Source organism: Loxodonta africana, chromosome 8 (assembly GCF_030014295.1).
Source record: "Loxodonta africana isolate mLoxAfr1 chromosome 8, mLoxAfr1.hap2, whole genome shotgun sequence".
In the NCBI taxonomy this organism is placed as follows: Eukaryota; Metazoa; Chordata; class Mammalia; order Proboscidea; family Elephantidae; genus Loxodonta; species Loxodonta africana.
Window position 1 is genome coordinate 6,725,988 of NC_087349.1, and position 24,730 is coordinate 6,750,717.

The following is a 24,730-nucleotide window of genomic DNA, read 5'->3' on the forward strand; positions in this document are numbered from 1 at the left end:
CCACACTGCTAACTTGCAAAATCCCTTCTTTCCCTTTAATGCGGGGCAGGGGGTCAGAGGGCGGGGGGCAGTGTCCGTAGAGACGGGCTCTGTGCATGGAAGCCATGGCAGGGACTGGCCAGTTCTCAGACCTCCACGGCACCCGGCGGCCGCAAATGCTGCTGCAGGAGCTGGACATTGTGCAGGAGTTTCTTCTGGTGGCCGGCCAGTGTGACGCCCAGGGCAGGCAGGTCCCTGAGAGAGGAATCCCATCAAGCCTGGGCCACACACCCCACGCCCGGCCGGGGGAACCCCACCCTGCTTACTCGAGGCTGAGCTGGGCCACGTCGCTGAAGGAGCAGAGCCCCAGCCTGGCGAAGTTGTCCTGGTAGCACTCAAGTCCAATGGCCGAGAGCCAGGCATGGGGGGAGTCCAGGGACAAGAAGTCCAGAGCCACAGGATCCAGAAGAGCCTGGGAAGGTCTGGGGGCAGAGGGGCCAAGTCATGGTCCCCTCTCCATCCCAGCCAGCCCCCTCCTCTGTTTTCGCTTTCATCTGCCTCCTCGGCCCCTGGCACCTCCAGGCTGCAGCTCCATACTCCTCACCTGTCCCGGGGGCCCCCGCCAGCCTGCAGAGTGTCTGGCTTGCGGATCATCTTGTCCAGCGCAGCCACCAGCTGGTCGAAGTGGGGTCGCTGGGCACGGTCCTTCTGCCACGTGTCCAGCATAAGCAGATGCAGCCCAGGAGGACAGCCTGGGGGTGGAGGCAGCCGGAACTCCTGCTCTACTGCATTTAGTACCTGGGGTCAGATGAGGATATAGGGGTGGGAAAGCAGTGCAAATAGTGAGGAACGGGCCGTCAGGCGGGGGTAGGCAGCGCTGGGTGGAATGTGAGGTTGGAGCAGGAATAGGACCAGCATGGACTAGTAGAGCCACCAGGTCATAGAACATGCGTGGGGCTGTAGAAGGTATGCCTGTGGAAGTGGGCCAGCGGGGCCAGCGGGAGCTCACCTCCTGGTCGCTCATGTCCCAGTAGGGCCGCTCTCCATAGCTCATCACCTCCCACATCACAATCCCAAAGCTCCAGACGTCACTGAATGTGGTGTGTTTTCCGTGTGCAATGACCTCAGGGGCCGCCCAGCGGAGCATGCAGCCTGGGCCCTGCAAGAGGGGACGGGAAGGGCGATAGCTACACGAGTGGTAGCCGCACCTACCACATAATGCGATGCTGGCTCGATTCATGATCCCGTTAATCCCCTCACACCCCTGGGGTGGACAAGACCAGTGCCACCTTACGGACTCAGTGGCCAAAAAACCAAAAACCAAACCAGTTGCTGTCGAGTCAATCCCGACTCACAGCAATCCTACAGGACAGAGCAGAACTGCCCCACAGGGTTTCCAGGGAGCACCTGGTACATTCAAACTGTCAATCTTTTGGTTAGCAGCTGTAGCTCTTAACCACTACACCACCAGAGTTTCCACGCAGTGGCCAGGCATAGAGAAATACAATCTTATCTCAGGTCACAGCTCAAGAGTGGGGTATTCAGGGTCTGCCCGGAGTCTACTCTTGACCTGCATCCTAGGGGGCTCCCTTCCTTTCTCAAATCTCTGAGCCACTACCCTCCTCAGTAGGGAGCCTCTGCCCCTTCAACAGACATTATGGCCTCACCACACCCTATCTACCTGAAGGACCGACCCCTCTGTGCCCTCACCTGAGGAGCATGGCCAAGGCGTGCCACCTTGCATACCAGATGGCTGTTGACCAGCACACTGTGAGCAGATAGAGCGCGGTGCACGAAGGCAAAGCTGGCCAAGTGCTGCAGGGCTGCAGCCACACCCCGCTGCATGGCCACCAGCTGCAGGCTGCTGAACTGGCCTTCCCGCTGCTGTGGGAGGGGGCAAGGTCAGCATGGTGGGGGAGCGGTATGGCACACAAGGGGACACACAAGGGTATGGGGGGGCGGGGAAACAGAGTGTAGACATGGGAGAAGCAGAGTGTGGGCATGGGGGGGAAGCCGAGCATGGGTATGGGTGGAAGCAGGGGGTGGGTAGGGGAGGAAGCAGAGGGTGGGCATGGGGAGGGGAAGCAGAGCATGGCTATGGGGGGAAGCAGAGTGTGGGTATGGGGGGAAGCAGAGGGTGGGCATGGAAGGGAAGCAGAGCATGGCTATAGGGGGGAAGCACAGCATGGGTATGGGGGGAAGCAGAGGGTGGGTATGGGGAAGGGAAGCAGAAGGTGGGTATAGGGGGAAGCAGAGGTGAGCATGGGGGGAAGAAGAGGGTGGAGACAGAGGGTGGGTATGGGGAGGAAGCAGAGGGTGGGCATGGGGGGGAAGCAGAGGGTGGGCATGGGGGGAACAGAGGGTGGGTATGGGGAGGGGAAGCAGGTGGTGGGTATGGAGGGGAAGCAGAGCATGGCTATAGGGGGGAAGCAGAGGGTGGGCATGGGGGAAGCAGAGGGTGGGTATGGGGGGAAGCAGAGGGTAGGTATGGGGGCAAGCAGAGGGTGGGTATGGGGGGAAGCAGAGGGTGGGTATATGGGGAAGAAGAGGGTGGGTATGGGGGGAAGAAGAGGGTGGAGGCAGAGGGTGGGTATGGGGGGGAAGCAGAGCATGGGCATGGGGGGAAGCAGAAGGTGGGTGTAGGGGGAAGCAAAGTGTGGTTATAGGGGGAAACAGTGTGGGCATGGGGGGGCGGAAGCAGAGAATGGACAGGATGGGAGGGGCGACAGCCTGGGTCTTGGCATCCTGGGAGTGTGTAGGACCCCACCCCTCCTGGCCCCAAGCCCCCTTCTGGCCCCAGCCCACTGACCCTGAGGAAGCTGTCCAGGGGGCCCAGCTCCATGAGCTCAGTCAGCACCATGAGCGGCCGACTCCGAGTGACCACGCCCTCCAGCCGCAGGATGTTGGGATGCTGGAACTGACCCAGCACAGCTGCCCGGCCCAGGAAGGCCATCTGCAGGCTCTCGGGACCCCCGGCCCACAGGGCCTGGATAGCCACAGCCTGCTCCCGCCGGCCCCGGGGCTGCAGCCGGCCCCGGCGCACCTCTCCAAAGGAGCCTGGAGAACAGGGGTGGTGGGAGGGCGGCCAGGGGGGCCCACTGGCTCATGGGGTCGCACCATGCTAGGGGGCCCAGCCACCCCAGGCCCCTTCCTGCAGTACCTGCACCGATAATCTCCTCCAGCTTGATGTACGCAGGGTCCACCTCCCGGGCAAGCTCCCGGATGGCCTGGCAGGGGTCTTCATATGTGGAGGGGTCAATGTAATACTTCACCCCGAGCCCTGTGGGGTGGCGACATGGTGTGAGGGGGAGGCAAGGACACCAGACAGGCCCGTGACTTCCAGAGGATAGGGCCAGCCAAGGACCCGCTTCATCCTGGAGGAGCTGGCCCTGCTCACGGTACCTCCCCACTCCCTGCCCCGCCCCCACCTGGGCTGCTATGCTGCTGCAGTCGTTCTGTGTAGCCTGTCCCACGCTGCTTCCTGGGGGACAGAGCAGACTTCAGGAAGGACACTCACTCACATCTCCCCTGCTGCCCCCACAGAAGGCTCCAGCCCCCATCTGTGGAGGAGCCTGGGTCCCTCCTTCCCATCACCGAGTGGGCCTGAGGAAGGAGCTGGGGGTAGGAGAGGGCTTTGTCCGGGGGAGTTCTTCAGGGATTTGGTGAGGGGTGGTTTCCTTCAGTGGGTTCCAGGCTGCAGAGGGAGGGTGCAGGATGGCGGGCCAGGGGCCTCACCTCCGGAAGACAAGGGCCAACACCGAGATGGCCCCCAGCAGGAGGAAAGCCAAGGCCCCCAGGACGGAGCCCACCACCAGGGAGAACCTCTCGGGGAGCTGGGCGGACAGCACACCTGAGGAGAGGGCCGACCAGGTCACAGGTGGGCCACAGGTGGGCCAGGCCTCTCTTACACACACACACACACACACACACAGGGTCACAGGTGGGTGGGCCTCACACACACAGGTAGATGCTAGCCCGGCTGCTCAGCCCCACTGAGCTCCGTGCCCAGAGAACCTTGGGCTGCAGGAGGCTGAGTTACTGTAAGACCTGGGCATTCGCGGGCCTGTCCCCAGGCCCCTTGCCTCCCTCTGAGCCAGGCTTTCCCTCACCCAGAGGCTCCCTGCACCCAGAGATCTCGCCCTTCACTCGCAGGCTCCCCTCACCCATAGGCATCCCTTACCTAGAGGCAGCGTCTGGAAGTAGGCCTTTCCACCGTAAGGGCCGTGTCCGGCGGCGGTGCGGGCGCGCACCTGGAAGCCGTAGACGTGGCCGGGGCTCAGCTGCGTCACCGTGGCAGTGTTGGTCTCGCTGGTCAGAGTGAAGGAGTGGGACTCATCTTCGGCCTGGGGGGACAGCCACTTACTCGGCCCCATCCCGCCCTCCGCCCCACTGCTCTCACGCCAAGGCCCCAAAGGCACCGGGCCAGGGCGCTCCCATGTCACATCCCCCGCGTCCAACCTCGGCCCCGAGCACCTGGTCATAGTAGCGGAGCTGGTAGTCCAGGATGTCCCCGTTGGCCTGCTCGGGCTGCGGCCAGGACACGGTGATGCTATCGGAAGCTCGGCTCACCTGGTGCACCACAGGGACTGCAGAGGGGACTGCAGCAGCGGCACCCTCAGGGGGCATGGAGGGGAGGGGCCTCCGGGGGTGGACGGAATTAAGGAGGGGTGGGGCCTTCGGAGGTGGGCGGAACTAAGGAGGGGTGGGGCCTTCGGAGGTGGTTGGGACAAAGGAGGGGCGCGGCCTCATGAGGGTTGAGTCCTCAGTAAACGGCAGAGGGCAGAGCACCGTAGGGGCAGGTGCACAGGAGATGAGGGAACACAGGTGGGTGGAGCCTCAGGAGATGGGCGGAGCGAGGAGAGGCGGGGGCGGAGACGAGCGGAGCTAGGAGGGGAGGGGCCTCTGGAGATGGGCGGGGCCTCCAGAGACTGGCAGTGGTGCAGGAGGAGAGGGGGCTCTGGAATGCAGGGGCGGGGCCACAGGCAATGGGCGAGCTAGCGAGGGGCGGGGACTCCGGAGGGCCTGGTGGCGTTCTGTCGGGTGGTCGCTGGGTGTGCTGGGCTCACCTTCATGGCTGGTGCTGACGTTGATGGTAGCGGTGGGCGGAGGATCAGGGCTGAGTTCAGACACGCCGTTGACCGCCTGCACCTCCAGAATGTAGGGCACGTGCGCCCGGAGGCCTCCGACCAGCACTCGGCTCTCAGTCAGGCCCCTCTGGCGGGGGTCGAAGTACACCTCGTCCCTGCAACGGCGACAGGCGCCCCCGTCGGGCTCCCGGGGGCCGGGGCACTCCTTGCACACGACGTTGAAGAGCAGGTCCCCGCGGCCCCCCAGCTCCAAGGGCAGGCGCCAGTGCAGCATGAGTGCGGAGCCCTGAACCTCGAACCAGAGTTCGCGGGGCGCCGAGGGGGGACCTGGGGGGCCAGGGAGGCGCGAGTCGTGAAGTTATGGAAGGCAGGAAGGCAGGCAGTGGGGAGGGTGGTGGTCCAGCGGGTAGGGCCAAAAGCAGCGGCTGTCGTGGTAGGGGGGAGATTAGGAGGCTGCAGTGGGAGGCAGGGAGGGAGGGGGGCAGATAGTGGAGGGATAATGGACAGGAGAGAAGAGAAGCCACTCCCATCAAAGACCAGCCCCACTCCCAGGCTTCATCCTGTCCCTGGGTCCTTGGGGTGGAGGGGGCTCACCGGTGCAGGGGGCCTCTGGGGGGTCGGAGCCGGCCCGGTAGAAGCCCAGGAGGCAGGGGCACACGGGTGCCGCAGGGTCCGGGGCGTGGCTGCGGGGAGGGCACCGAGAGCAGGGCCCGTTCCCTGTAGAGGACTTATAGGATCCCGTGGGGCAGGCTGGGGTGGGGGGTATGAGACAGCAGGCGTCACGCGCAAGTCTTCACCCCCTGAACCCCTAACGCCCCTTCACAGCCTTGTTCCAGGGCCTGCCTCTATCTTCTTGTCATCATCCCACCGTCTTCCCTCTTCCCCGTTTCCTACCCTCAGGCAGGGATTACTTCTTTAAATCGACTCCATGAAATTGTATTTCCACGGAAGGAAAAAGTGACGTGGCTACAGGCAGGCTGAGACCCCGGCCAGTGGCCTCGGCTAGTCTGCACAGGCCCCCAGTGGATGCCTCCTGTTGCCTCCTACTGGGCCCAACGCCCCACCGCCTTCCCATACCTGCATCCTGGTCGCTGCTCTGGGACCAACTCTGCCCAGATAGGCTGCAGAGGGGGCAAAGGCCCCCATCCCAAGACAGCCCAGGAGTTTAACTCCTTTTGACCTCTCTCCCTTCTCTAGCCTGCAGCCCTAGGACCCCCGGCAATTGCTGTTGAAGGTTCCAGGAAATTCCAGAAGTTGGAGATGAGTGGATGAGAGCAATTTTGTGAGCTTTATGCAATAAAATTGGAAAAAACAAACAAAAACAAAATAGGAAAATTGAGCCCTTTCCTAAGATAGCTTGCTTCTGGCCTTTTGGGGACAAAACGGCGTTTGGGGTGCCCAGGAAGGAGCCCGGAGTTGGGGGGACGGAAGCTCAAGGTCAGTGGGTCTCACCTTGGCAGGCCTTGTCCCCGTGGGCAGGCTGGTGTCCCGGCTGGCAGCGGCAGCCACCCACGGCCACCATCCACTTGCCCTCCCCGTTGCAGTGCAACCTGGGGGGACTGCCCCCTGCCTGGCCCCCCATTCCATCCTCCTCTGGCTCTGCATGGGCCACACAGGTGCCCATGGCGGCCACCAGGGAGGCGCCCCCAGCCCCGCTGGCCTGTGTCTCAGGAAACGAGGCAAGAGAGTGAAGTGTGGCCGGGCAGGCGTAGGAGAAGAGCCGGACGGCCACCAGGGCCAGGCAGGCCCCGGTGTCCTGGAAGGCCACGTAGAAGCCGCGCTGTGTGAGCGGTCCGAAGCTGCGCTCCTTGACGTTGAGCTGCAGCCCCGCGCGCGGCCCCACAGCCCAAGTCGAGGAGGCAGCGGCCGCGGGGAAGCTCTCATCCGCTGCGATAGTGTCCACCTTTGTCCAGTGCTGGCGGTGCCAGGACGCGGCGGCTGCGGGGCCGTCTGGGCGGTCGGCCTGGCGGTAGTAGAGGGTGAAAGTCTCTCGGCAGGCTCCGCCGCCGCCCACCGCCAGGCTGGCGCAGGCGCGCACCGAGAAGTGCAGACGGACGTGCACACGGTGCGCTCCGCGCCGCTCCACGAAGTGCGTCTGCAGCCAGTTGTCCTGCCCGGAGCCTGCAGCCCGTGCCACGTGGCAAGCCTCGAAGGTGCGGGTCAGGCGCCGCTGGTCGTCCAGGACACTCACCTCGTCCCACTGCGAGAGGGGGCCAGGGGCTCATGAGCTGTGGGGGCTTGCGGAGCATGGGCGCATGTGTATATGTCTGCGTGTGTGCATGGGGCACAGCTCGTCCACTGTGGGGCAGGAGGCTAATGACATGTGAGCAGTGAGGACATGTTCTGGTCCTCGGAGAGAGGGAATCTTGTCCCATCATTTCCACCCAGGAGCCCTTCCAAACCCTCCCCCCAGGGGGCAACGTAGGAAGGGGCAATGGGGCGGCACTCACCCCACCTGGCGGGTAGGTGAGCCAGCCAATCTCCGACGTCTCCCCCGTGGTGTCCAGCAATACCTCTGCTCCGAGAGAAGCGGGGCCGGTGGTGGCCAAGCCTCAGCCAGCAGGGCCATTCCCACCCCACCATGGTGGGAGAAGCAAAGACTGCTCCTCCCTGTCCTACTGCTCTCCATGCCTGAAGGTGCGCTGCTGCCTGCTGCTGCCTTTCCTGAAAAGCCTGAGGCAGCCCTGGTCCCCTCCCCACCTTCCCTTCTTTGGCCCTGTCCACTCTTCTCTACCTGTCCCCACCTGCCCTGCATCCCCTCTCCCCTTCCTCTCACCTTCCAGGGCCAGAGCCGAGGACACCAGGGCCAGGACCCACAGGCTGCACACCATGCCCGCCGCCCCCTCAGTAGCCATGGGGCATCTTCAGGGCTCCCACCATCGCCCTGGCCACCACCTGGTCCCAGGCAGGGCTGATGCTTCTGCCAGGCTGAGGGCAGCCCACGCTTGCCTCCTAGCAAGACACAGGAGATGGAGGAGCAAGGAAGGGGGTGCTGTGTGATGGTTAATGTTCTGTGTCAACTTGGCTAGATCATGATTCTCAGTATTATGTAATTATCCTCCATTTTGTGAGCTGATATAAGGGAATTTCCTTGGGCCCACAGTCTGCATCCAATATATATGGATTTTCTGGCAAAGCTCACTCTCTCTCAATCCTGCATCTGTCTCATCATCATCTGACCCGCAGTTCTTGGGCTATGAGCCAGCAACCTGCTGCCTGACCTGCTTTGTAATTCACCAGCTCCCGTAGCCCCGTGAGCCAGCAGACTGCCGTCTGACCTGACGATTTTGGGTTCATCAGCCCCTGCAACCACATGAGTCAGAAGAAGCTTCCCAGCCTTAACAACTGTGCGAGCCATTTCTTTGAAATAAATTTTTCTCTCTCTGTTTATATATATACATACATATATATATATATATATATATATACACACTTCACCGGTTTTACTTCTCTAGAGAATCCAGCCTAAGACAGGATGCACTTCTTACAAACAGTCCTGGCTCCTAACGCCTGATGCTGTGGCTTCTCTTAGCACCTTCACTGCCCTGCGCCCCCCATGGCCTGAAAGCTGGGGGAGAGGAGCCGACTGACTTCCTGAGTCCCTGCAGACTGGACCCTCTGGAAGGTCATAGGCCAGGCCGCTCACTCCCACTCCCTGAGGAGCCCTGCCTCTGTGCTTCATTTCCTCACAGGCATAGGGCAGCTCTGGATCAAGTTCACCCTTTCATCTGTGAGGAGTCATTTGAGCTCTCTTGCTTCATTTGACGCCTACAGTCACGTGGTATTGAAACTCAGAAGATTCCCCTATTAAATGCAGCCGCATAAGACACTGCTGCTTCCTTGTGGGCACATGAGTTTTCCCCTTCTCCTTCCTCCCCCAGTGGCCCCACCCCCCCAAAACCTGAATACTACAGACATTTCCAAGGGGCAGTGAGGCAGAAGGAAACAACACACAAAGATGGCTGTGGGGCAGAATTGAGGGGAGGGGGTTCTACGACAGATGCAAAGAAAACCTGGAGTGAAGACTCTGGGCTGATAAGTGCAAGGATGCACAGGGATGATGCTCCATGGGCGGGCGCACAGTGAGAACAAAGTCCTCTCCCCCAGGGGCATGGAATCCACGCATGGCTTAAACCGATGAAAAGGTGCTTCTAGTCCACTAACAACTGAAGGATGGCCTATTGAAATAGCCACAGTGTGCTTCTTTTACCTGGGACACTGCTGGCACTCCATGCTGGAGAGGGGATGGGGACTGACCTCACTTGCTTGTACTGTGCTATAAGCACAGACCAGCCTTCCTCTAAGAGGTGGAGGACAACCTTTGTCTAGTAGCATTCCTTCTAAGAATGCATCTGTTATGGATTGAATTGTGTTCCCTAAAAATGTGTGTCAACTTGGCTAGGCCATGATTCCCAGTATTCTGTGGTTGTCCTCCATTTTGTAATCTGACTTAATTATCCCACGTGTTGTAAATCCTAACCTCTGTGATGTTAATAAGGCAGAATTGGAGGCAGTTATGTTAATGAGGCAGGACATGATCTAAAGAATTTGGTACCAGGAGTGGGGTGCTGCTCCAACAGATACCTACAATGGAAGTGGTTTTGAAAGTGTGAATGGGTAGAGGCTGGAAGAGTTTTAAGGTATCTAATAGTAAAAGCCTAGATTGCCTTGAAGAGACTGTTGGTGGAATTATGGACATCAAAGATAACTCTGGTGAGGACTCAGAAGGAAGTGAGCGGAACTGTAACACCAGAGATGGCACAGACAACGAGAAGCAGCACTAGATAACTAAGACAGTGTCCTTCAGCTGCGTATCCTCGTGTCAGTTTAGAAAGATGTTCGCACAAGGACATTCACTGCAGAATAGTTTGTGAGGGAAAAGACGGCAAACTAATAGCCCACCAAGAGTGAGATGGTTACAAATCAGGGCACGTCCTTAAACAGGAGCATGGGGCTCCTGTTTATACGCCGAGAGGACAATTATTTCCAAGTGAAAGTAGCAGGATCCAGACAGTGTATAGCAGGATCCCAGGTGTTAACTTAATAGGGTATACATTTAAAAAAAAAGCTGCCATGAAGTTAATTCTGACTCAGGTCAATCCCATGTGTGCAGAATAGAACTGTGCTCCACAGGGTTTTCATGGCTGTGACCTTTTGGAAGCAGACCATCAGGCTTTTCTTCTGAGGTGCCTCTGGGTGGATTTGAACCTCCAACCTCTCAACTAGCAGTTGAACACTTAACCTTTTGTGCCACTAGGGACTCCTGATACACACACACACAAATATGTGTATTCACACATGCATAAATACATCCGTATGTACTTCTGTTTCATAGAAACTTTCTGGGAGGATATACAAAAAGCTGAGAAGAAAAGCAGAGGAAGGAGATGGGGGTTAGTTTAAGGCAAACTTAACTTTTACAGTATTCTTTGTAATGTTTGTACTTTCAAAATCTTGCATCTATATTATCTTTTCAATTTAATCATTAATTAAAATTTCTTTTAAAACTATAGATAATAACTGTTCAGTAAAATGAATCAAAATAGTATTCACGCCTCAAAATCATTTCTTGGGACTATGCTAGAAGCTGCCCTCTTTTGTGAAACGTCCCTGAGCCCTTTGAGGGCTTGCCAGCACAGCTCAGGAGCACATGAACAGAAGGGAGGGTCGCCTCCAGGGTCAAGGCAAAGGCAGAGGGTCAGTACCTCCTTGGCTTGTCGATCTAGAAATTGGTGATAATCTCTCTTTCCTCAGGACTGAGCCTCCAAGGTCTGTGAATTGCGTGTCCAAGACCAGTAGAATCCATTTCTTTCTGTTGAAAAGAAAAACAGAAGGCATGGTGCCTTGGTTGCTCAGAAGACACAGGACCGAACTGGGGGAAAATGAAACAAATTGGAAGGGAAGTCTGAACCTGTGCCCACCTGGACATCGTATGTGGCCTTGAGACCCACAGTGGTATTGGAGACTACACAGGTCATGGTGAAACTGAAATCAAACTTTATTTACCTTTGGTAACTATGAAAATCATAATTTGATTCCTACTAATCTAATTGACTCTCTGAGTTGGAACCTATTCGATAGCACACAACGACAACAGTCTAATTTTTTTTTTTTTTCCCTGATAATGCTGGCTGTACATAAAATGAACCTTTCGGTATCATCTGTGCAGTGATCATGGTGAGAACACCATCGTACACAGCTGTGGGCTGATGTGCAGCGAGCAAATTCACCTTCCATGGGGAATTCAATTTACGACATATGGAGGTGTGGACGGAGCAGGTCTACACGGCAGTGACTCCTAAGAAACAGAGGTTATGTGCAAATACTTTCCCAAATGCTTCTAGAACCATCCACAGATTAAACACACGCTTCAAAGAAGAACAAGGAGTTCCTGGCTGGCACAAAGGGTTCAGCACTCAGCTACTAACAGAAACGCTGGAGGTTCAAACCCACCCAGAGGCTCTTCGGAAGACAGGGCTGGCGATCTGCTTCTGAAAGGTCCCAACCCTGGAAACCCTGAGGAACAGTTCTACTCTGACACATGTGGGGTCACCATGAGTCGGGATCAACTCAATGGCAGCTAGTTTTGTTTTGTTTCAAAGAAGGACAGGGAGATTGTGAAGTTAAAAAGCACACCTAGTTCTTAACTCCCAGAACACTGGCATCAGCAAAAAAAAAAAAAAAAAATCTGTTGCCATTGCGTCAACTCTGACTCGTGGTGACCCCATGTGACAGAGTAGAACTGTTCTATAGGGTTTTCTTGGCTATAATCTTTACAGAAGCAGATCACCAGGGCTTTCTGGGTGTGTTCAAACTGCCAACCTTTAGGTTAGTAGATGAGCACAAACCATTCGCACTATCCAAGGACCTGGCACCATCACCGAGGACTGTTTCATGGACAAAACAAACAAACAAACAAAAAAGTTTATTATTCATAATCATATTAATCATAGTTGCTATGATTCTGACTCTTAGCAACCCTATAAGACAGGGTAGAACAGCCCCATAGAGTTTCCAAGGCTGTAATCTTTACAGACGCAGACTGCCACATCTTTCTCCAAGGAGCGGTTGGTGAGTTTGAACCGACGACCTCTCGGTTGGCAGCTGAGCACTTAACCAGTGTGCCACTAGGGCTCCTGTTTAATGGATATCCTGACATAATTCAGGTTGTAGGCCACATCCCCTAACCTCTGAATGGCTTCATATGAAGACACACTTGATGCCAGGAAAGAGCAGGCCCGATTCTGTCCAGAGGCAGCTAGTCTCTAGGAACGCTGGTGTCAAGAATGGAGAATGCCAGCAGAAAGCCCCTAAATGATGAAGGATATGATGCCATGTGCCCAGCAGACATCCTTTAAAATAACCTTTTTCAGTCCGAACGTGGACAAATTCCAGCTTTGCGAAGAAGCTACAGACGTGGTGTCTTCCCACACCTCTAACTAGACCTACGGCTGTGGAGAAGGAATAGTGAACATTTTAGTAACATCTCAATAATTTTTTTTTTTTTTTTGGCCAGACAACAAAGCAGGAGAAAAGATGTACTACAGAGAATATCAGCTGTACAATATGGAACATTCTAGAAGAGGATGAATGGCAGGGGATTTGCTCTGATGACCCACAATGCAAGTAGCGCAGTTACTCGTGGCTGCGATGGGGCGTGCATTTCAATGACGGCGTGAAGCTGGCCTCTCTCCAGATCCAGGACAGAGCAAAAGCAGTTATGAAACACGCTCAAGCCACTTGGCTTATGTCTTCAAGCAGAACCAGACAGAAAAGAATAAAATGGAGACATTGCATGTGGGTCACCACTTGATTAATTTTTTGAGATTTTACGAAAAATAAAGATATTCATTAAAAAGAACTGGTCGGGGAATCTTAAAAGTATCCAGATGTGCTCTTTTGATGTTCGATGAGGACCTCTTTTAGATTCAGAAAATTGGAGGGCAGAAGAAAATTGTTGCTGAGTCAGGCTAAGAAGTTAAGTCAGTTCTTGCTTATCGAACAACCCAAAGAGATTCATAGATTCATTCAAGTCTTTCCTGTTTCTCTCTAAAAAAAAAAAAATTATATACATATATCTAGTATATATCTATCTATATCTATATAAATATAATCTGAGATCATCTCTATTGCAAGAATAAAAATAAAGGAGAAAACTTTGTTAAGGTATGGAAAGAATTGCTGTCAACTAAGTCATCTGCTGCAACTTCTTCTGAAGCAGGTTTCAAAGGCAGAAATTTCAGTGACAAGATCGTGGCTACATCACATGCCCGGAATACTAAACCAGCAGGACTTAGAACCTGATTTTCAAAGGTGCTCTCAATGGTGGCAGGTAGAGCATTTTTCTGACTGGATCCAGAAGAGCAGGCTGGGAGCAGCCCAGCACATCCCTGGAGGAGGGAGAGGCGTCTGCCTGGCCTGGCCCTGCTCCCCTACCTCCCAGCCCGCCTGAGTCTCCTCTACCTGCTGCAGCTCAGGAAGGGAATGGGTCAGTGATTAGAAATTCCCCCACTCAGAGAAGCACAGGAAACTTAGCACAATCAGGAGAACATTCAAATTTCAGATGTGCAGAGGATTTTAAAGACATGAAGCACTAGACGCGGCAGAAATGTGGATGGAAAAATGATAGCTCAAAAAATGGGACTGATTAGGCAAAGTTTCATGTAGCAAAAATTGCATTCTATGACTTCCTAAAGGAGCCCTGGTGACGCACGGTGAAGTGCTTGGCTGTGAACCAGAAGGCTGGTGGTTTCAGCCCACCCGCAGCTCAGCAGGAAGAAGACCCGGTGATCTGCTTCCCTGAAGATGACAGCCTAGAAAACCCTAAGAAGCAGCTCCACTCCGTCACATGGAATCAACTCCACAGCCCCGGGCAACAACACGTGACTTCCTACCTTTTTCTCGGCCTCTTTTTCTGGACATGTTATTTTCTATCTTTTTAATACAGTTGGGCGCTAGATCCACAAACCTGACATGTGTCTTTGGTTTACAAAAATATGACGGTTTCTTAGGCATCAGAGTTTGCTTTCAGAAACTGGCAAAAACGAGATTTTAGAATCTTTAAATCTCAGTTCACAAATTCCATTATTTATTAAAAAAGAAAGGTTACAAGCAAATGAGTAAATCCGTAAGACTTTTTTAAAAAATTAACTGTGCTCAAATTAAAGTGTGAAATATGATGCTTTTATGAACAAGTCAAGCTTATTTAACATTGTTTATGCACCTCAATTAACAAAGTAAATTAAAAAAAATTAAACAGTTTATAAGCCAAGTAAGGAGCCCTGGTGGCGCAGTGGTTAAGCATTTGGCTGCTAACCAAAAGGTTGGCAGCTCGAATCCACCAGCCACTCCTTGGAAACTCTGTGGGGCAGTTCCACTCTGTCCTATAGGGTCCCTGTGAGTCAGAACTGACTCAGTGGCAGTGGGTTTGGGTTTTGTCTTTCCCGAAGCCGAGGAAGGTGTTGCAGTAGAAACACTGGAGCACTACAAGTGGCCGCTGTAGGAGGTAGATGAGTGGGGAGATTATTACCTGTGTCTTACACATATTTGAATTGTTTTTCTCCTTATAACCAGCATACCTTATTTTTAAAACTAAAACAAAACCTCATAAAGTCTAAACACATAAAGAAAAATATTTGTAAAACCTACACAAGTATAGCAGATATTTGCACTTTACCCTCCACCTCTCTCCCCTCTGAGAGAAAAGCCAAGACAGAGCGGCACGGGGGCTGGGAGTGACGGGGGAAATAATGGCAGCAATCAAAGCAAAACAACTTTCCTCCCCGCCTTCCTTTAGGTTTCTCTCCCAAGAAAGTCAAATTGCTCCCCGCCCCCATAACATTATCCTTCCCTCATAAGGTGTAAATCAATGGCCTGGGACTAGGAACGGAGAGGGGACAAAGGGGTGGCACAGTCACAGCATATCGCCAGGACCACCCCCACAAAGTGGACGCAGCCCCAAACCCCAAACCCTGAACCCTGGGGGTGAAGCTGCTCAGTGAGTCCAAGGGAGAGGGCTCCCTGAGGGCAAAGGGCCAGTGCAGGCCTAGGGAGTGGTGGGCTGGTCCTCACACCTGTTACCGGGGGTCAATGTGGGCAGGTCAGCACCAGGCCCTGTCCGTCCTGCTCTGCAGCTGTTGACCACCCAGGAAATTCTAGTGTAATCCTTGCTTGTAGTGCCGCAGCCTCTGCCCTTTAATCTCCACAGAGCAGCCCTGGCCCTCCGGCTGGCCTCTGGCCCTAAAAACTTTCCTCCAGCCTCTGCAGAGGCATCCCAGGTCCACAGGGAGGAGGCGGTGTCCCTGGCCTAGTGCTTCCGGGAGGCTCTGCTGTCCCCTGCTACCCTGGTTGGAGAGGCCAATCGGAGGATTACCAGGCAGAGGGCAGCCCTGCATCCCTGGAGACTTCTAGCCCAGGAATGTCCCCCAGAGCACGCAGACAGTGACACTTGCATCACCTCCGTCTGGCCTCTGTGGGGGTGTTGAGATGCAGACGGTGTCTGATCTGGCTGGGCACTGACCCAGGCCACTGTCACTCCGGGGGAGAGCACAGGGGAGGGCATGGGGCCCTGAGTCATGGGCATGGGAGAGAGTAAGTGAAAACCTGGTGGAGAGCTGGTCTGCACCGGCATGTGAAGGGAGAGATGCCGTGTGCTAGGAGGGGTGAGTGTTTGTGTGTGTGCTTGTGGGGGTGTGCATGTGTGTATATGTGCATGTGCAACTGTGTGAGGGCAAACAACCAGCACGGGTTCAGGAGTGGTCTTCGTGCTAGCACCCGGGACTCTTCTCCAGCCCCACCTCACCCCTGCTCTACCCTACCATCTGTGGGCTCTTTGGAGGATGCTGGGCTAGAAAAGAAAGCACTGCTGGAAGCAGAGAAGGGGAAAGCTGGGGCCGTCCAAACCCTGCACACACATCTTTTTCTTCACTGCACCCTCAGTGGGGGCAGAGTGGGCGTGGGGCCCAGGCCCAGGCCTGGAGAAGGTTGTGGCCAGCAGAGCAGCTGCCCTAGAGGAGGGGTGGCCCTACCCACCCACGCTTGCCCACTCTGCTCCCAGCATTTGGGGTCACAAGGGTCACTGCTAGCCATTATCTTGCCCTCTGAGTAAACCAACAGACTACAAAGGAGCCCTCCTCCCCAAGCCAGCAGTGGGCACACAGAAACCACTACTCTAACCTTCCTGCCCTGAAAGAGACAAGTGCTCCTGCTGAGCAGCTCCCAGCACCCCATGACTTGGACGTTGTTCCCCTGGACTGCCAAAGGCTCTGTCCCCTCTGTCCCTCAGCTCAGAAGCAGCATCCCCTCTTCCAGAGCCAGCCAAGTTCCCCGGGTGGAGGGCCTGGGCCAGCCGGTGGGGAACAGGCCTGGCCGCTTCTCTCCCGGGCCCTGCCAGGGACATTACAACATCGCGGTGCTGAGCCCAGGCCAGCTCCCCGGGGATGGGAGGGAGAGGGTGCAGGCAGGCAGGCGGGGGGTGGGGTGGGGTGGGGGCAGGCAGGGTTAGCACCCAGGTGTAAAGAGGGAGCGGAGCCGGCGGTCGGCTTCAGTTGGAACTTAGGGGTTGAAGCTGGGCAGCATCGCGGAGCCTTCCTCCCACCTACAAGGTTTCATGTGGTGATGGGGTGGCGGGGGCAGGATATGCCGTGGGAGCTGGGACTAGGAGAGGGTCCGCCTCCCTGCTCCTCTCTCTCAGCCACACAGAGTCCCAGGGATGGCGATCGTTTTCAGAACCCTGGGCCCCCGTTTCCGCGAGGATCCCTAAACCTGGACCACCAAGCCAGAGCCAGAAGGGGGCCTCTGGGAACAGCGTGGGGTGTCCTAGCAGCAAGCGGGTGTTAATGACCGCCGGCCCGGGGGGGGGGGGGCAGGGAGCAAGCTGGCCCGTTTCGCATCTGGGGGCGCCGGAGATCAGAGAAGCCTGTCTGCAGGGCCCCTTTATTTCCGCAAACCCCCGTCCCTCGGTCCCCAGGCACTCTGCCCCCCAAACACCGCCTGCGGCCCAGGCTCACCTTCCCGTCGGCCGCCGGCTCACAGGTCGATGCCCCCGGCCCGCGGTGCAGCGGGACCCCGCGGCCGCGCTGCTCTGATTCCCGCGGACCTGCAGCGGGAGGGGCCGCTCCGGAGGCGGGCGCGGGGGTCCTGCCGGGCCCGCTTGGCGACCCGCGTCCCCGAGTCGAGGGCTGGTCCCGCCGCCGTGCGCGCTGGACCGCGGCTAGAGCTGGCGCAGCCCGGCCCGCCCCCTCGTCCCCTCCCCTCGCGCCCCGCCCCTCGCGCCCCTCCCAGCCCGCCCCCCTCCCCCTTCTCACCGCAGCCCGCCCCCGCGCCCCCGGCCCCGCCCCATCCGCCCCTCCCCCGCCCCGCCCCTCCCAACCTGGCCCACCCCGCGCGCCCCTTTTAGCCAGGCTCGCTCCCTCCCACCCTCCCCAGCACGGCCCGCCCCCCGTGTCCCCTCCCTGGCCTCTCCGCGCTCAGCCCACCCTCCCAACCCCTAGCGGATCGGCCCGCCCCCTCTCAGCCCAGCCCACCATCCCGACCCCTTATGCCCGCCCGGCGCGCCCCCTCCCAGCCCAGCCGGCATCTTCATCTCTCAGCCCCCCTTCCGCCCTCGGGGCCACGGCAGCGGGGGCGCTGACCCGGGTCTCGCCCGGGCCCCTTCGAGTCGGGGAGGGGCCGGCCCCCCTGCAGTCTGGGCGAGGCGGTGTCCGGGAGGGGTGCCCGGGGAGGGCGGTGCAGTGGCTCTGCTGGGACCCCCCCCCTTTCGCCCCCCTTCCTCTGTAACTCCGGGAACTAAACCGCGGGGCGCCTGCCCAGGTTCGCTCTAAGGGGGGTGAGAGCGGAGGATGAGAGAAAGAAGACGACGAACCGAGAAGCCTTGGGTGCTGGCAGCGAGGGACAGGCGTCCGGGGGGCTCCGAGCGAGAGGTTCTGTCCCGGCCTGGAGCTCAGCTGCGGTTTGTGTTCCTGCATCTCGGTCCACGTTGGGACGTCGGGCTGGAACCTCTCCCTGCACCCTCCCCCAGGGACGCGGAGTGTGGCTGGGGGGGAGTCAAGGTGTCCAGCGGGTTCTTGGGCAAGTCACGGCGCCTCCTGTGCCCTCCCCCGGCCCGAGAGGAGAGGCGGGAAGGTGCGTTCAGGGGTGCCTTGGAGGAGGTGAGAATTGGAGGGCGTCCCGGGAACCTGTGTACGCCCATCCTCACCTCCCCTCTGAGCGAGGCAGGATTGGGGTCTATTGTCTGGCCCTACAGCGCCTCGCGCGCCTTCCCACGAAGTGTGACTACCACCTGCCGGCTTGCTCCAGGAACACAGGCGCCGGGGCCCTTTGCTCCGGACCCTGTCCTCCCTGAATCTCCCGGTCCCACCTTATCCTTCCTTAGTTTATTTGAGACATATGTATTCCAGCATTTGCTGCGAACGGGCAGATCAGAACTGGTAGCCAGGGCGCATTCAAAAACAACGGAATTGTGAAAGGTGTCTGAGCCAACCAGCACAGTAAACCCAAACAATGAGGCTCCTGAGGCACCTGGCAGAGACAAACGGGCTGTAATGAATTGACTTAATGAGTGACGTCAGGGAAGATAAATCTACAGAACTAGTCCCTGCTAAGCCAGGGGGTTGTTGTTAACATCCGAAGTCAATTAATAAGCCTAACGATTTTGAACGATTCTGCATTTGGACACCATTAATAAGTTCCTTTGCACTGGGGATTGGCCGGCTCTAGCCTTGTTTCTTTCCCTTGCTCTGAAACTCAGCGGTAGATTTCCCCATCAGTCATCTCCAAGGCCTTCAAAGACTTCTGTGAAGAAATCCGACTTACCTTGTATGTAGCGTTACATAACTCGTGATCCAAATATGTTAACACAGTTGATTGCCAGAAAGCTCTGGGTATGTTGGAAACTTAAAAAAAAAAAAAGCATGTAATTAAATTCCGTTAAAATAAAAGTATTGACAAAACCAAAGCATTGAAGTTACTTTATAAAACCCAGAAATTCCAGTAGTAATTTGCCACAAATCATGTATTGGCCTGATGGTAATAATACTTATATTCCTTTCTATTTTGTGATGTAGCTTGTTGTTTACACTGCCCATTGTTGTTAGCAGCCATCTACTTGACTCCTAACACATGGTGACAACAGAAGGAAATGCTGCCTGGAGTTTTCATTGACTTCTTGTTGGAAGTAGATTGCCAGGCCTTTCTTCCTAGGCTGTCTTAAGTCTGGAAGCTCTGCTGAAACCTGTTCATTAAGTGCCTGTAATACGAAATTTAGAATTTGTCATTCCAGGCCTATGCCCAGTAATTAGTTATTTTTCTTTTCTTAATAAAATTTGAGAGGCATCCAGTCTTTAAAGAAAGCTCCGTTGTACTCAGGATGTGAAGACGTGTGAGTCTGAGATTACAATCTGCCTGGTATCTCCTATGTGTTATCAAGCCAAGTTTTAATGGTAGTTGGGTAGGCACCCAATGCGTTGTTGACTCCATCTGCAGCTATTAAAACGCAAAGTCATAAATTCCTTCTTAAAGCTTGACATAAACCTGTGGCATGATTCGCTCAGTGCCTGGCACATGTCAGGTGCTCAGAACTGCTCTTGAATGAGTGAAACAAAACAATAACATTTAAGCTTGTCCTGTGCTGATGGGCAGGGCCGAATAATGTGTGAGGCCCACGGAACTTACCGTGGGACACAGCTCTCTCCGATGCAAGTTTGGAGCCACAAGGCACTACTGAGCAGATATCTCCAGGTAGGATGGCTGGGTCTTGGAATGTTTCTGCCTATTTTTTTTCTGAGTTTTTGCCTCCTTCCTGGGCTTTTCTCTATTTAATATCTTTCATTCCCCAAGGAGGTGCAATTTTCTTCTTCCTTATTTCCCTTTAGAACATCTAATGTGGGCTGATAGTATTATAAACAAAGAGGTTTACAAGTAATTTTGGTGATAAGAGTTCCAGTAAAAAGTAATAAAGGAATTCCCTGGGCCTCAGATCCCTTGTTCTGAGACATCGTGCTGCAGCCCAAATGCTCACTGTCTTGGCTGCCAGGTCCCTCTCTGAACTGTCTCGGGCCCTGTAGCCTCCAGGTGCTCTTCCCAGGAGTTAGAGTCGTGTCTCCAAACATTTTGCCCAGTAAAACTGTCAAAGGCCCTTGTGTACAACGAAACCTTTTTTTTTTTCTGTTCAGAAACTTCTAGAGTCTTCTAGGTTCTCCTACCAAAACCAAAAACCAAACCCATTGCCTTCTATAGATTCTGACTCATGGTGGCTCAGTGGTTAAGCAACCAGCTGCTAACTGGAAGGTTGGCGATTTGAACCCACCAGCCGTTCTATGGGAGAAAGACCTGGTGATCTGCTCCCGGAAAGACTGACAGCCTTGAAAAACTTATGGGGCAGTTCCACTCTGCCCTATAGAGTTGCTTTGAGTTCTCCTAACGTACTGCATTATTTGAAGGACTAATCTAAGTTGCAAACTAGCGTAGCTCTGGGGTGATTGACACTGGGGATACTCGATGAAGAGAAGTGGTCTTCAAAGCCCAGTCATCATTGTCCCCCACTTTTACGTGACCTTCACGGAGATTCATAGGAGTTAGTGCACAAAGAGAAAGAGGATGGCTCCCCTCCCATAACAGAATGTCTTCTGTCTATTAAGGATGGAGCTCAGCTGTGTGTAACAGAAAACTTGTAAAAGGGTGATTTAAATCAACCAGGCAACCCAGGGATGCTTCAAAGGGGGAGGCCCAGGTCACTGAGAGGCAGGTTTCTGTTCATCTTTAGGGGGAGCTTTATTCTTGGCTCTCAACCTGTCAGCCAGTGCTCCAGTTACATCTATGAGTTTGAGGCCAAAGGAAAGGAGAACATAGGATAGTGGACTCTCTCCACTGAGGGGAACCCTGGTAGCTCAGTGGTTAAGAGCTATGGCTGCACACCAAAAGGTCTTCAGTTTGAATCCACCAGGCACTCCTTGAAAACCCTATGAGGCAGCTCTACCCTGTCCTATAGGGTTGCTATGAGTTGGAATTGACCTGAAGGTTAATGGGCCTCCAGCTGAGTCAGCCCCAGAGACTTTTGCTTATATATTATTGGCCAGAAGGGGTGTCACATGATCACACCTAGCTGCCAAAATCAGTTGGTGTTGAGTCCACTCTGATTTGCGGTGACCCCTTGTGTGTCAGAGTAAAGCTGCACTCCACAGGGTCCTCCAAGGCAGGGATCCTACAGAAGCAGATCACCGGGCCTTCCTTCCTAGGTGCTTCTGGATGGATTTCAACGGCCAGTCTTTCGCTTAGCAGCCGAAGGCTGAACGGTTGGCACCACCCAGGGACTGTAGTGGTTTACAAAGATGGAGGCTTTTTTAGGACATCCTTGGTGGTGTTTTCCCCCAGAGCATCATTTTTAATACATATTTGTGAGGTGCAAAGATGATTACTAGGAATTGAGTGGAAAGGAGCCAGCTCCTTTCGCTAAAATAGCTATGTCACCATCTCAAAAGTAAAATGACAAAAGTAACTCCTCTGCAGTTCCAGTATAAGCAATGCTGTTAGCTGTCATTGAGTCCATTGGTCCATTGATCACCAGGTCTTTCTTCCTCGAGAGTCTTAGTCTGGAAGCTCTGCCGAAACCCGTTCAGCATCATCACGACACGCAAGCCTCCACCGACAGATGGTGGCTGAGCATGAGATATGTTGGCTGGAAATCAAACCCAGGTTTTCTGCATGGAAGGCGAGAGTTCTACCATTGAACCATGATGTCCCCAGCATAAGCACTAAGAGTTGAAAACATCCTAGGTGTTAGTAAGATTCTGTGTAGGTCTCCATGTGCCCCACACCATGATTGCCCCTTCCCTTGTCTATGCTTTGTCTTCACCCTTCAGGCCCAGATCAGGAGATGGGATTATCTACCACTTGGAGCAGGTGATTTCCCTCCAGCTCGGGGGCCCAGGAGTGCTCTCAGGTCAGGTCCAGGTCTCAAAACAGGAGTGGTCACTTGCGTTTCTACCAGGTCTGCCTTCTAGCTGCGGATGTGGGTGGGACAGCTCCAGGTCCCCAGGCTGTTGGGTGTTCTCTTGGATTTTCTCTCTGTCTACATTCAAACAGGATTCAGAATTTATCTTATCAGACATTTCCCAAAACCAGAGCAAACCCATTGCCTAAAGTTGATTCCTACTTATAGTGACCCCATAGCGTTTCCGAGGCTGTAAATCTCTACAGAAGTAGACTGCCACATTTTCTCCCTCGGAGCTGCTGGTGGTTTCAAACCACCCACCTATGGGTTAGCAGTCAATCCCTTCAACCACTGCACCACCAGGGCTCCTCATCAGACCTTTAATCGCCAGTAACAAAGTGGAACATGTCAACATCGAGAATGAGTAGACAGCAGCAGCAACAAAACTCAGGAGCTTTAAAAAAACTGAAGCAAATGGAAAAGGAATAAAGATGTAGGAGTTTAAAGAAAAAGTCTTCACTTTATATTCTTAATGACTTAAAAGCAGATAGGGAGACTATTCCAAAAGGCTGGGATAAAAGGAGTAAAAACACAACGACCAAAATAAAACCTTAGTTATGCAGGAAAAATAAAAGACTGAAAACTTCAGGGAAAACATGCCAGTAAAATGTAAGATGAACCTGGGAAGACATTTGAAAGATGACACATAAATAGATTTTTAAATAGCCAAAACAAACAAACAAAAAGTCAGTGTCAAGTCAATTCCAACTCATAGTGACCCTATAGGACAGAGTAGAACTGCTCCATAGGTTTCCAAGAGCAGCTGGTGGATTCAAACTGCTGACCTTTTGATTAGCAGCCATAGCGCTTGACCACTGGGCCACCAAGGCTCCAGAATAGGTAAAAGGTCTGGAAAATGCAACATAGAATTCTAACCTTAAAAATAACAGTAATCACAGAATGAGGAGCCAGGTCAAATAAATGAGAGAGGGGAAAAGGCAAAAAAAAAAAAAAAAAAAAAAATTAGTCTCTGGCACATATTAAGTACTCAACAAATGTTTATTAAATATTTTAATTAACTGAAAAAAGCCACAAGATTGGAAGTACACAGATTTTGCCATCTGATAAGGAGGAATAAATGCCATAAATGCCAAGACATAGGCTGGTGAATGTTTTCTAGTCAATACCTTACAAGTTTGTACACACACACAGACACACAGACATGCAGACACACACAGAAACACCCAGATACACCCAGAGACACACACATGGACACACAGACACACCACACACACAGACACACAGATATGCACACACAGAGATAACAGACACACACAGACACAGTCATGCCCACAGACATACACAAATACACACACCACACACACAGACACATAGAGACGCACAGTCTGTCTTAGACTGGGTTCTCTAGAGAAGCAAAACCAGTGAAGCATGTATGTGTGTGTATACACACACACACAGATTTATCACAATGAAGTGGCTCATAAGGCTGTAGAGGCCTGCAAGTCCCAAGCCTGTGGGTCAGGCAACAGGCTGGAGGCTTCTTCTGTCTTATGTAGCTGCCAAACCAGAAACCAAACCCAGTGCTGTTGTGTCGATTCCGACTCATAGCGACCCTATAGGACGGAGTAGAACTGCCCCATAGCGTTTCCAAGGAGTGCCTGGCGGATTTGAACTGCCGACCCTTTGGTTAGCAGCCGTAGCACTTAACCACTACGCCACCAGGGTTTAAGGGTTTAGGGACCGACAAACCCAAGACTGGCAAATCAAACTGCAGGCTGCTGGCTCATGGACTACGGAGGCTGATGAATCCCAAGATCGGCAGGCAATATGGCAGGCTGCTGGCTTAAGTCCCAAGAAATGGAGGTCAGATGATGTTGAGCCAGATGCAAGATCCAGAGTAAGCCAGCTTTGTCAGAGTATCCGTACAAATATTGGGTGCAGGCCACACCCCCAAAGAAACTCCCTTCTCACCTGATTGGCTGCTTACACCAAATCACAAAATGGGGGATGACAACATTAGATCACAAAATGGAGGATGACTACATCATTACACAACTGCCAAACTACATCATAACTGCCAAACCGCTGTGAATCATGTCCCAGCCAAATTGACACACATTAACCATCACACACATACTGTGCACACCTCCCCCCCCACATATGTTTAAAATCAAGATCAATTCATAGTTTTTTTCTCTGGAACCCTGAATAATGAGAAGAGAGTGGAGTGACACCTTCAGAGTTTTCAGAGGAAAAGGATGAGACTCTATTGACCAGTTTGTTAAAAGCATTGCCAACTCTGTCCTTTTAAAAGCCATTCCCAACTCTCTCCTTAGCTACCCCCACTGTTGAAGTTAAAAAGCCAAATAATTGCTCTCATTGCCTTCCTTACAATTAGGAGTGGATATAAGATCTAATTCTGGCTCATGGGAATGAGGGGAATAATGAGACTCTATCGATCAGTTTATTGAAAGCCATTGCCAACTCTCTCCTTCTTATCTATCCCCACTGTTGAGGTTAAAAAGCCAAATAATTGCTCTTATTGCCCTTTTTACAATAAGGAGTGGATATAAGACCCAATTGTGGCTAATGAGAAGAAAACTGGATTCTGCTGGGAGTACTTCTGAGACAGGTTTTGGATCCCTGACGAAAAGACACAGATACGACTGGTGACACCATCCTTTTTCTTGTTTTGAAATAAACACATCGACATTGT

The 24,730-nt window shown here is 53.8% G+C and overlaps 1 protein-coding gene across 3 annotated transcripts; it reads right to left on the reverse strand.

Annotated features, from left to right (window-relative positions):
• Positions 1-14: 14 nt before the first annotated feature.
• EPHB6 (EPH receptor B6) lies at positions 15-18,960 on the reverse strand. 3 transcript variants are annotated; one of them, XM_064289616.1, is made up of 18 exons: positions 18,879-18,960; positions 10,772-10,878; positions 7,843-8,018; positions 7,517-7,581; positions 6,519-7,266; positions 5,661-5,816; positions 5,046-5,393; positions 4,453-4,577; positions 4,160-4,322; positions 3,715-3,829; positions 3,408-3,460; positions 3,140-3,259; positions 2,789-3,036; positions 1,690-1,863; positions 989-1,138; positions 584-777; positions 306-461; positions 15-234 (listed from the first exon to the last, which is right to left on the reverse strand). In XM_064289616.1, the coding sequence occupies exons 3-18, from the start codon at positions 7,919-7,921 to the stop codon at positions 126-128; spliced, it is 3,003 nt and encodes a 1,000-aa protein (XP_064145686.1). In that variant the 5' UTR covers positions 7,922-8,018; positions 10,772-10,878; positions 18,879-18,960; the 3' UTR covers positions 15-125. The 3 variants fall into 3 exon arrangements, with proteins under 3 accessions (XP_064145686.1, XP_064145684.1, XP_064145687.1); XM_064289614.1 differs by lacking the exon at positions 18,879-18,960 and adding an exon at positions 17,075-17,160; XM_064289617.1 differs by lacking the exon at positions 18,879-18,960 and having other exon boundaries at positions 10,772-11,581.
• Between the last annotated feature and the right edge of the window lie 5,770 nt (positions 18,961-24,730).